The sequence below is a fragment of the Pholis gunnellus genome (assembly GCF_910591455.1).
Source record: "Pholis gunnellus genome assembly, chromosome: 23".
NCBI lineage: Eukaryota > Metazoa > Chordata > Actinopteri > Perciformes > Pholidae > Pholis > Pholis gunnellus.
The window spans coordinates 9,346,853-9,359,098 of record NC_136550.1 but is presented as its reverse complement, the minus strand read 5'-3'; the positions used below and the strand labels follow the sequence as shown (position 1 = coordinate 9,359,098).

General features: G+C 41.5%; 1 protein-coding gene across 1 annotated transcript in view; it reads left to right on the top strand.

The window, feature by feature from the left end:
* The window catches only part of col25a1 (collagen type XXV alpha 1 chain), a 142,716-nt gene that overhangs the window by 115,145 nt on the left and 15,325 nt on the right, over nt 1-12,246 (top strand). Inside the window, exons 13-19 of the mRNA XM_079184868.1 lie at nt 712-756; nt 6,275-6,307; nt 6,721-6,756; nt 8,551-8,595; nt 10,072-10,134; nt 11,253-11,321; nt 12,076-12,120. Coding sequence (XP_079040994.1) covers nt 712-756; nt 6,275-6,307; nt 6,721-6,756; nt 8,551-8,595; nt 10,072-10,134; nt 11,253-11,321; nt 12,076-12,120 — 336 coding nt within the window. The remainder of the gene's footprint in view (nt 1-711; nt 757-6,274; nt 6,308-6,720; nt 6,757-8,550; nt 8,596-10,071; nt 10,135-11,252; nt 11,322-12,075; nt 12,121-12,246) is intronic.

Genomic DNA, 12,246 nt, shown 5'->3' with positions numbered 1-12,246 from the left:
GGAGACAACCCTTTACTTTAAATCCTTGGATTTGCTCACCTTCAAATTTAGAACATAAACAGCTACAATGTTTTCGACATGAAATCAACTGGATTTAAAGCCGTGCAATGATAACTGATGTACCAGCAAGAGCTCTGAGCTAACATCAGCACGCTAAGAAGCAGGTATGATACCGTTCACCCTCTTAGTTCAGCGTGTAAGCATAGTAGAATTAGCTCCTTCAGACCAGTTGTCTGGAAACCATCCATCGTTGAGATATTTCAGTGTGGACCATAGTGCCGTGCCACTAGCGTGGCTGAAAATAGCCCTGACATTCAATCTGTTTCATACAGCTAAGATTGAAAAGTTGTGGGTTTAGAAGTGAAGTTCTTCACAGTTAATGCCAGGAGTTTAGGACCTCCACAATGCTCCACAAAGTGTATTACGTCACCTACAATCATATATGAACCATGTGCGATGACTCAGTCAGTGATCAAATTCAACATGTACAATGTACTTGGCTTTTTTCTCCAAGCATCCATAACGCTGTTTTACACGGCAGTCAATCACTGAAGTCCTACCGTGTGTTATGCATGTTTAAACAATCTGGAGATCATGTTTAATATCTTTTTCTATAAATGTTCCATTCTCAGCTGTTATTTATCTCAGCATTGACACATTCTTGCGATCAATGGACTGAGTTTGATTACCTCTGTGTGATTTTCATCACAGGGCGATATGGGGGAAGATGGACCGAAAGGGGATATAGGGGAGAAGGTATGTACATTCCACTTTAACTTTCCTTCTCTGTGTTTATGTGTTGGAACCTGCACAGAGAAACCGCAGAGCCTGGTTGTGGCTGTAAAACATAAAAAATAAGTTAATGTTACCCATCTGAGAGGAGACCTGTGGAGAGCAGCAGCTGAGGTCAGGTCCCTTCACCTGTAGTCAAAGCTGCACAACAACAATCGTCCTGGCACTTGATCCGTCCTCTTTGCTTAATATGGACTTAATTGCTATGCTATGCTATGCTGCATTTTCTGGTTGGATGGCTCCTGCAATAATTTGGGATCATTTATCATTAAGACAGCTAAAGGCAGAGTGGAGCTCTGCTGGACTGATTGTTCAGAGCTAAAGTAATACATTCATGTTTGTTTTGTTGACATCATGTCCTGAGTCAGATTATGCATCCACTCTAGGACTTTTCACGCTGCCTTTGCTGTTATTATTTTGTTATAGCAGCATTTATGAAAATAGGTTACAGTTTAATTTGACCTCACAAGATTTGGGCCTCTTTACCCATCAAATTTGTTTTCAAGCATTTCAGAAAACCAAATAATTATATGGATTGGAATAGACAATTCTTTGAAAATGTGGATTCAGCCCACGCAGAAACCTGCTCACACTGCTGGGAAAAGATAAAGAGTCCTCCCAAAGTTGCTCAAAAATGATAACACGGTTGCTAAGAAAAGACAGCTGACACGAAAAATGTTTTCTTTTATTCACAAGAGATTCTGCTTTTCGCTAGAGACGCTGAGTTAGGTACAACAACAAAATACGACCAGCATAGGACTAGAAGCAGTGTACTCAAACTGTCACTGCCAATTTATTGCTGTTCAGCGGAGAACAACTTTGATAACTTCTCCCTTTATGGGTACTCAGTTTTTTAAAAGACTGCTGAACACGGCTGCCAAAAAAGACACCATTTGAGGGAAACAGATGCAGGATATCGTCTGTGGAAAATGAGTGAACAGAAAGGAAAGTGGAGGGCGATAAAACTTTGCAGCTCTCGGCCGCTTTGATCTGGTCTACCTCAACGCAGTAAAAGCAAAAAAAAAAGCAAAAAAAGATGGATTTTCGCTGCAGGGGTGAAAAAGAAAAAGCGGAATTGAGCACCAAGGGAATTCAGACTTCTGTAGCCAGTCACCTGCCATTCGTTCTTCAAGAGCATACAGTACTGTATTTCGCAATAAAAAGAGACAGAAGGTAGTGTAAAGACTTGGAAACAAAGATTTTTTTTGTATGATTACTTTGGATAGGATTACCTCATCTTCTCAGCTCGTCAATGTCAGGATGTAAAAGTGAGCATAATGCACAACATATGGTCGGAATAATTGTTTTTCAATCAAGATATGACTCAGTATACGGATGAGTTTAACACATGTCGAATGCACCAAGGACTGATTGATGTTACAGTGCAAGTAAAGGGAAAACGTCTCCTGCACGCTTATTTATACACACAGAACATGGGATCAGCTAGAGGAAACAAACTGAGCCTTCTGTCATCAGAGTAGTGTGTCGGATCAATTGCTCCACCCGATATTATTGTTTCACAGGCGGAAGAGCAAACCAGAGAGTAGAGGGGGACAGAGGAGAGGAGAGGAGGGGAGGGGAGGGGAGAGCATCCTTAGTCTTCCCCGCTGATGATGCCAAGGTTAACAATACACAGCACGCACTGCGGGGAAAATGTGGTTACGCGGGGTGAGAGGTGAGGCAGTGAGAGTTTCGGTATGGTGAGCAGAGAGACCTTAGGGATGTGCAGAGCGGGGAGAGAAATGGCAGTGCAAGCAGTCGGACCGGGCTTTGCATGATACAAAGGGAGATTGTTTTGACGGCGGGGGATCTGTCGACTGGGAAAGAGAATAACTGACAGGACATATATGCTCAGTGATATGCACGTTTATTCTCAGACACAAGGTCAAATCTCTTTCCCTCACAACCTAGAACATACAATCTGTTACTCTCTAACTCTCTCTGAATGACAAAACTGAGGTTTTATGCTTTAGATAAGAATACACCTACAGTATGACACGGTTCATTATTGGATGTTGTGTGCATTTGTAGTCCGTGGTAGAGAAAGTACCTCAGATCCTTTACTTAAGTAATACCACAGTGTAGAAGTACTCTAAGTAAAATATTTTTTTAGGTAAAAGGACATATTATCTAAATCTTCTATTGGATCAAACCATAGACTATAAGAAGTGGACATAGTCACCGTGACGTCACCCATTGGTTTGTGGTCTACCGTTTTGAAGCCTCGAGCTCTGCATTTTGGCCTACGCCATCTTGGTTTTTGGCTGTGGCCATCTTCTTTTTTTTCAAGGGGAAGTGACACGGTAGGGTGGAGCTAAATATGGCCTTTTAAACAATTTCGTGAACTGAAAACTCACTATGAAAGGGTTAAAGTTGTAAGATGAAGACACAGACAACTCCCAGACCGAACAACGTTGTGGTATTGACCTGTCAATCACAAGGTAGCCACGCCCTAAAGCTTATTGTCTATTTTACTCTAAATGGGACCATAATGTACAAAATGAACATCATGCCGTATTGAAAAAAGACTTGAAACTAGCTATTGAGACCATAACTAATGTTTACAATGTTTACTGAGGTAACTTCTGAGCCCTCGCCAAGAAATAATCTGACACAAACAAACCCCCGGAAAACAGCAACAACTGTCGTTTTTCACACTTCAGCTTTTGTACGGGTTAAACAAAGACATAACGTGTTAATTAGTAAGCTTTAGAGATGCTTTCACAATTTGCACCACTAAAATATAATATCATCTAAAGTCCTGCATCATAACCTAATATTTAAGCCTGTACCTTGTAGAGAGGCCCTGTGTCAAAAGCCCACATGGTGCATATTCTGAAATAAAGTTGTGTTTAATCAAACTGCCACACAGAAAACCTATAGGTCAGGTGTAATACAACAAGGTATTTAACAGATACAAATGCATTATATTAAGATAATGCAAAAGTAGCAAGTTGCAGGTATCTTACAATTGTACTTAAGTTCAGTATTTGAGTAAATGCAATATAACTTTCCACCACTCTTTGAAGAATACATCATCTATATGTACCTGCTGCGTTACTTTAATAAGCCATCATCAACTATGGCGAGAAATATTTTCAACATCCTCTGCATGTTCATTACTGGCCTCATTTATGACAAATCATCGCCGCAGTTAAAAGCTTCAGTTGTTAAGCATTTACCTCCGCTGCATTCTGCCTAAGTGTTTAAATAGGTGTGAAATTAACTGTGACTCCTCTTGTTGAGAAAGTTAAACTTCAGAGATGGGCACATTCTACAAAGGTTTGAAAGAAAAATAAACCCAAGTAAACTCTTGAATTGGTTTCGGGAACCTCCAGGCTGAGCACTTGGCTCTGGCCGGTGTGGCACAGGGGTTGGTATAATTTTTGAATCCTCAGATCCGGTCCAAGCTCTTATGAACTGGCCGTGTTTCAACTGTTGGCGGGGGCCTCTCCGCCCCGGGAGCGGTATTCAGCTGAGGCCGCTAAATTTGGTCATCTTTACTAATGACCATAATTTGAGTCGGAGTCCTGTTTATAGGGCTGTGGTGACATGTAATGGTTACATTTGTCACAGCTCTGCTCTGGCTTCATTGCTCGTCGATTAATTCTTTCCATCTCATTGGCGCTCTCACAGGCAAACAGCTGGAAAATGGCCCGATTAACCAAGTAAACATTATGAGATCTCCATGCTATTATCTTTAAATGTCAATATGCAGCAACAGCTCTGGATCCCTATAATGAAGGGGAGCTGTGGTGACGGCTCTCGGTCCTGCTCGGCTCTGCGGTTGAATCGCAGGCTGTAGCCTCACCATGGTAATTGGCCCAATTGGGACATTTCAGCACTCTCAGCCACACCTCAGCTCACCTCCCAATTCCACCACGTTTTCCATCTCATAGTACATCATTTGGAAAAGATTAAACTTGTTAAAACTCTCAGTTGGTTCTTGGGCTATGTGTCACTTGTGTCTGTCTTGTCAAAAAAAGATTGGCTCGATCAGTTTAGCAGCAGGGGAGTGAAGTGTTAATTGCGTGTGTGGCGTCCTCCAATACTTGTGTTCACATCTCTCATGGCGGCTTTTTAATTTAAGGTGTCTGAAATGGGTTGTAAATTAATATTTTCTGCAAAATTAGCTCCTTATGGTCTCATCTTGCTGAGATTAACAATGGGGGGGGGGGACATGAATCTTGCTTACACATAGCTTGATTATGTAGGTTCATTTTTGTATAAGATGTAACAATTAAGTCCAGATGTGAGGCATTCTTAGATGTCTATCCCTGCCAAAAAGCAACAGGTGTACACTCGCTCTGACTTTGATGTTTGTTTTGTTGAAACACTTACTCAACTAGACACTAAAAAATCTGAATAATGGGCCTCTCTCTGCATAAAGCTTCCTGTTTTTATTTTAATGTTTTACGTCAACCGCGACATGACATCCATGTAGTATTTGACCAAAAACATTTAACTTCATCATGTGAAAGCCTTTCATTCATCTTTGATCATGTAATATGAGGAGCCAACTGGCAAAAGTTCATTCTCTTGGATCCTTTGTACCCTCCATAAAATATCTATATGAAAATGCCCTTCTTAAAACTGGAATAATAATTTTCAAGATATGAATAGAGGCACACTCCAGTATGCAACAAAGCCCAGCTGTAAACAGTAACAGTTTATTGTCTGCAAAAAAAATGCTGCAATTAAACATGCCTTGTGTGCTGTATGCATCGTAATGACTCCCATAAAAAGCTGAGGGCGAGAGGCATTCCTTCGGCAACTTCTGAGCGCAAGGCGTACGTGTAGTGAAACCACAGAGTCCACACCAGAGCTGAAGACACAGTCTCCTTCTCCCCACTCCCTTTTCCCACCAACCGCCCATAATTACGCTTATTCGCCCCTTGTTTTATGTGTTTCTGACTGTACACTGCAGTCGTAATGCAGTGCATAGAAAGGAACCTCTGCATGTTTGGATGATGTTGCTGCTCTGTCTACTTCTAGTTCAGTAGCCTACCTGAAGAGATGCAATGAAAAGAGTTGAAATGGTTGTCGTTAGTACGGCTTTTAAGCCCCTTACCTCCTGTGCTGTTGGGGATTTCTTTATAGTGTTAGTTTTCATGTCATCACCAGTATGCGGCTGCACTCTTGACGGTGTAAAAACAATGAAATGATTTGCGACAATGGTTTTTAAAAAGGCTGTCTCAAACTTCTGTGAAAGGTACAATCAATTTGAACACTGCTTTGAATAGCAGACAATCCGCTCTCTAATTGGATTTCACACAATTTCACCCAGACAACGCAGGACGGCAACGCAGTTGTCAAATTATGTTCTGCATTGTTGAGTAAAAATAGGCTTCTTTCATGTTTTTTTGTAACTGTAATTGCACAATAATGTTTGTTCCTGTGCAGAAAGACTCATCCAATCTTGTCACTTTTCCATGTTGTACCTTTCTAATTTCTTTATTTGTATTTGTTATCTTTCTCTCAGGGAGATGCAGGCTCCTCTGCAGCGGGCATCAAGGTGAGGACTGAGCTAAACGTTTTTCCATGTCCTCAATTAGGTGTGGGTTGAACCAGCTGGTTGTATGTTGCTGAGGGTCATTTTAAAGTGTCACAGAAATAGAAGGTTGCGCTACATAAACTAACTATTTCTTACATAGGCAAAAGTTAATAGAGGACATTTACATAAAGTAACTTCCAGGTATAACTAACAGTTCACATACTAAAACTGACATTAGCTTGCTGACATATGGAGAGTAACGTGGTCGACATGTCTGATCTGATACTTGGGCAAAATGCTGTTATGTATGTCAAATTGCATCTGAAAAACTGTTAACGTTAGCCACAAAGGTACGTAATGGATTTACAAATAGCTGGTGCAACCCAATGCAGAAATGAAGCAGATGAAAAGAAAACCCTTTGCATGTATTTCAGGGTGAACCTGGAGATCCTGGACGAAGTGGACTAAAGGTAATAATTGCACTTTGCTACACTTTAGATAGTAGTAAATTGAAGCAGATGTAGCAGTGATGGCTATATGTTGTTGAATACATAGTGTTTAATGATAATAGGTCTCTATTTATAAATGACGATGAGAAAATGTGAAAAAAAAGTGAATACACACATCTAAACAAGCTTTAATGTGAAAGGTGTCTGTTGTGCATAATTTAGTTTGGATAAGAGCATTCCAAGCTCAGTTGAACCTCGCTGTTTAAAGTGTCAAATGGATGATTGCACATGGGTACAACATGAACTTTAGTGCATCACTGTGCTCCGACTCATCTTACATTTACTTTGGCTTGAAACTTGTTTTGAGCCAGCATACGATCCCAGGTATCGTACTATAACCTCTGGGTATACGAAGTCTTTGCTGATGTTTTTGCTCCATTTTTTGTTGTTAAAATGATTGTCTAAAACCACCAGGTAATCCCACCACTTTGCTTTGCATCAGTCCTATAGAAGTTTTTTACAGTTTTTGTTCTGGTGTTTCACACTTTCCAGGAATATTGTTCAGGAAACAGTTGCTGATGAGAAACTAATAAAACAAGCATGCAGCAGAAGAGGAGCTATTTTCTGATGAAATTAAAGCCATTACTTGTCCTTTGACCAGACTGCTTCAAGATTGCACCAGCGCTCCATCTAATTACACTTTTTAATCCCAAGTGCTGCGCCCCATTAATTCCCCTTCTCCACTGTGTTTGGACAAACTGGTTCCAGACAGACTGAGGGGCTTTCAGCAAATGTCTTTTTTCTTTTTCTTTTTTTCTGCTGTGGTGCAACTGCAACATTTGTGGCCGGTACTAATTTTTAAACTGCTTTATCTTATCTCTCATTTTACAGCCGTTCTGCTTGTGCTGACACACTTACAAATTATACTTCTCATCAAAATGGCCATCAGAGGATTGAGTTGTGGTTCCCCATTTAATATTACCATTGGATGGCATTCAAGTGTTGGTGAAGTAGCAGTCCACAAAAAGAGACTTTTATTCATTAGTTTTCCATTGCTTTCATTAGCCACAATGGAAATGTACAGCCCTCTTTCTGATCCCCTGAGGGACGTTACAGTTGATCGTTATCATGCTGCGCTAATCATTTCTTTTCATATGCCAAAAATTCAATGGTCTTAATAGAGCGTTAAATTATCCAGAGTCAAGACATTTTGTTTTGAAAGTCTTGCGGACGCCTCTCAAGAGACTTGACCTCTGATTTTTCCACAGTTGAATCAAATGTGCATTTTTTTTCAAACTTGCATGTAATGGGAGTTTGGAGTTCTCGACTTGACAATGACCCGACCTTGGTAACCAACTCTTGACTTCCAGCGCCACCAAGCTCTAACGATCTTGAAGACACGGCAGCTCTCTCAAACAGCTTTTGCTAATTTAATCTGTTAAAGTATCTTGACAGTTTTTCCTTCCAGGAACCATAACTTTTCACACCTGCCCAAACCAATAAAAACATGAAAATAAAACTCAATTGCACTTTGTGAAAGGGTTGAGTGTTATAACAAGCACTAATCACGCCATGGCTGCATGACTTGGTTTGCAAGTGCATGTGCAGTACCTTCTGCTAACTGCTAAGCAAACGAAAGGCCACATACACTTGGGGACAGCAGGCCGCTTTTCAGAATCACAGCAGCTTGATAGCCAGAGAAAACGCAAATAGAAGATAAGGTGTAGGGCTACTAGAACCCCGAAGAGCCCACAAATGAGGCTTGACTCAGCTTAGCTTGGCTTGGCTGTAACATGTCACACTCTTCCTGTGTAGGGAGAGCCAGGACTTCCAGGGCTGCCTGGACTCCCAGGGATAAAGGTAAATGCTTCGCTGTTTTTATCCCCAGTCATTCCCCCCCGGTGTTGTCCCTGTCCATCCTCTTCAGCCCATCTGCGGCAGAGCCCAGAGCAAAACTCCGCCGACCCATCGTCGTGCCTCATGCACGACACGTTAAGGTCTCATCATCTTGCTTTTCCTGCTGCGTGGTGATTTGTACCTAGAGTGCAAGGTTCCATCCGCACAGTAATAGCTGTACATTCAGTGCAGTGAAAAGTAAAGAGCTCAGGCATAACCGACACGGCCAAATAGTCGATTCTTTTGATTTGAACGGTCTCATTCAGGTTCAGTAGAGGTCTATGAATTAATTATTTGAACAATGCACCGCTGGCAACAACTCCATTCGACTTTCTGCAAGTGGCATCAAGAGACTCTGGGCAAAAATGTGTCAAAACTACCGCTCGCTAAGTGCTATTTCTATTTGATTATTTAGAATTTTTTCCAATTAGGCTTTTCTTGGTTTAGTTAAAGTGCTCGCTTGTTTACCATTTAAAAACAAACAGCAGATGGGGAAACAAGAGGCACATAATAATTCGCTGCCATCTTTTGCTTCAAGAATACCAACCACCTCAGTGTTTCTCAGGATCATGAGCTTGAACTAGAATGTGAATGCAAGGAATGCTCACACGGGCATGATGAGATGATGCTTGTTGCTGTTTTGGTTTTCTCCTTTTGTGTGCTTGTTATGTGCTGACCTTATAAAAAAAAAAAAAAAGCCCTTTCATTTGACATTTAATATACTTCTGTTTTTACTTAAGAGGCCTGAATGCTTGATGGATTCTAACAATATGTTTGCTAACGCAGCACTCTCGGGTTCTGAGCTCCGCTTGCACTCTGTTCTGCTCCGCATTCTTGGCTCTTTATCCAATCAATGTTTAAAAGTTTGAGAGGCAAGTGTCCATTACCTCTCCAAAGGCTTCCAGAGCGCCTCAACTCCAGTAGGTGGGAGCTCTGGTTGCAGATGCTATAGCAATAAAGTTATTTCCCAATCAAATGTAATGCAAATCAAATCAAGCATCACACCTACTGGAAGCTCACTCCTCATAAGTGAAAGGGCGAATGCAAAAATATGAAAGCTTCTTCATAAGTGGCAGAAAGCCTGGTTTTTGCACACAGCTTAAAGCAGAACGCTTCCTGTGCCCTGATGAGTTTCTAACAGGGTCAGTCGTAACGTCTATTAAGGCTCATAAGAGGGAGTCATTAATGGATGTGAAACCAGGGGATGAATTAACAAGCCAATGATGATTTGTGTCTGTGTGTGATTTATGCACGTCTCCCTCCCTGAGTGTGTGTGTGTGTGTGTTTGTGTGAGCAGTAGGTGCATGCCTGTCGTTTTGCATATGTTTGGCCATTCATCTTGTGTACTGTATGTGTTCAGTTCTCATTAACGGCGGGTACAGGTAACGCTAGACCAAAAATGCCTTGTGGGGAAATAAGTGATATCTGCTTTTTTGTCAGGGTGAGCCTGGATTCCTCGGCCCCCAGGGAGAGCCAGGGCTTCCAGGACTTCCAGGAACGAAGGTGGGTGACTTTTGCTTGATTACAATAAGCTTGTTCATCACAATGTGAGAGTGACACGGTGCATATTTCAGCTTTGACAGCTTTTTTTTATCACATCTTGTCAGTGCGATCGTCATTGAAATCAGCAGTTATCACTTTGCCGGGGTGATTAAGCCGTTTCTTCAAAATGTCACTCGGAAGTGGTCAGAATGAGCTAGTCCCCGCCGCTCCCTTTGAGTCGTGACATTATCACACTGTGGAGCCAGCGGTGATAATCCAGTCACACTACAATTAATGTTCTCATTGTCCTTTTGCATCAGGCTGTTTGCAGTGCATCGATAATCAAGGTCTATTGGTTTTGCATTGTCATCTGGCATATTGCTCCCTCAAATGTCAGGGTAGAGCTGAAGAGGAGGGAGCATTGCCGCACATATTTTATCTGATGGGTTTCCCTCATGTTTGAGACAACTTGGGGTTCATCCAATTTTTCAGAGGGTACTGCTGAGTTTGGTTTTTCCCAGAGAGTTTGCAGATTTATTTGTGCCATTAAGTTATCATTAGTAAGCAGTTATTTGAAGAGAAAATAAAGCCTAATTGAATTGATGGTGGAGTCCCAATTGGTTCCAAGCATCAGATATAAGTGATGGAGAGTATGGGCTTTAACTTAAACCACACCCCCCTCTACTGGCTATTTTAAATCACTTTACAATGAGAGAAAATGCACAAAACCATACAACAAAGGATTTGCATTTCTCTTTAAATATTCACCTTATATTCACATCAGGACAAAGATGGCTTGATGCAGATGTTTTTTAGTTTTTTTTAAAATAACGTTTCTCCTTCACAATCAGTCAGCCGATTGTGCCGACTCAACATAAGTATCTACGATTCACCATGTAAATCTCCCGAGTGAGCAAACTCATGAGAGGGGCGTGGAGCTTTTTTCATAGATTCCTCAATCGCGTCAATACTGCCGAACATTAAGGAAATTGAAGTTCATGCCTGATGTTCTGTCAGAAGATGCATCGCAGCTCTTCTGCTGACGAGAAAAAGGAACTGAGGCCTTGATCAGCACTTCTCCGTGACAAACACAGGTTGCAGAGGTAACTTCTCTTTGTTTGCTCTTTCTGTCTGTATAGGGGGAGAGAGGCGACCACGGGCCACAAGGAAAGGGTGAAAGAGGAGAACTTGGACCCCTTGGACCAAAGGTCAGCTATTCAACTGCATGTGTGCAATGCATCGACAAATTGCATTAAAAAAGAAACCGACTCATTCGGCAGTATGTATTTAAAAGCTTTCTGCTTGTTCACAACAGTCTCTTCACCCATGAAAATCATAGGTTTTTGCTGCCATCTAGAGCCAAGCTGATTTAAGCACACGCCATAGAGTTCCCAGAGTTTTGAATAAGAAAAGGTAGAATGCATCCACAAGCAAGAGCTCATTCGACCCCGCAGATAGTTGGCTATCTTCACAAAAAGAGCTGGCTAACCCATTATAGCTGTAATGGGTTCAAGGCTTTCCCTGGAGTCTGCGCTAAAGTAAACCAAATATAAATGAGTTTACCACTGTTTATGTCTGGCTCTGAGCCAGCAGGTAGCTTAAGCTCCAGTCTAAACTGAGACGACCCTCGGTTCTGTTTCACATCCTGTGAAACCCCTTCTTTATCAATGCCAGAGTTCAAATAAACACCTTCTCCATTGCTTGGCAGCTATGGCATATTAAAAGCTGGTCATGTCAGGGAAGCTGACGGTGTTGCTCTCTCGGGAGGAGCACAAGAAGTTGATGATATTCCTTTGAGAGATGTGCTTTTTAAATGATTATTTTTTTTGTGATGAATTTAGATTGAACCCATGAATAGAGTGTTTATCAATTTCATGTTTATATCTCAAGAAATTAGTCTTTTTTTTTTAAAGTGTCCCTCATGACTCGTGTTCGCCATCACTTTTTTCTTACTCCCGGCAGGGTTCACAAGGAGAGTTTGGTACACCCGGTCTGAAAGGCTCAAAGGTGAGCATGGCAGATGTGTTTTCTTTTCATTTGGGGACCACAGCCCCTTAATTAGCTGATCCTTTAGTTAGATTTCACAGGTGATTCCGATCTTGGATTTCCACCATTCGATGTTCACAGTTTTTA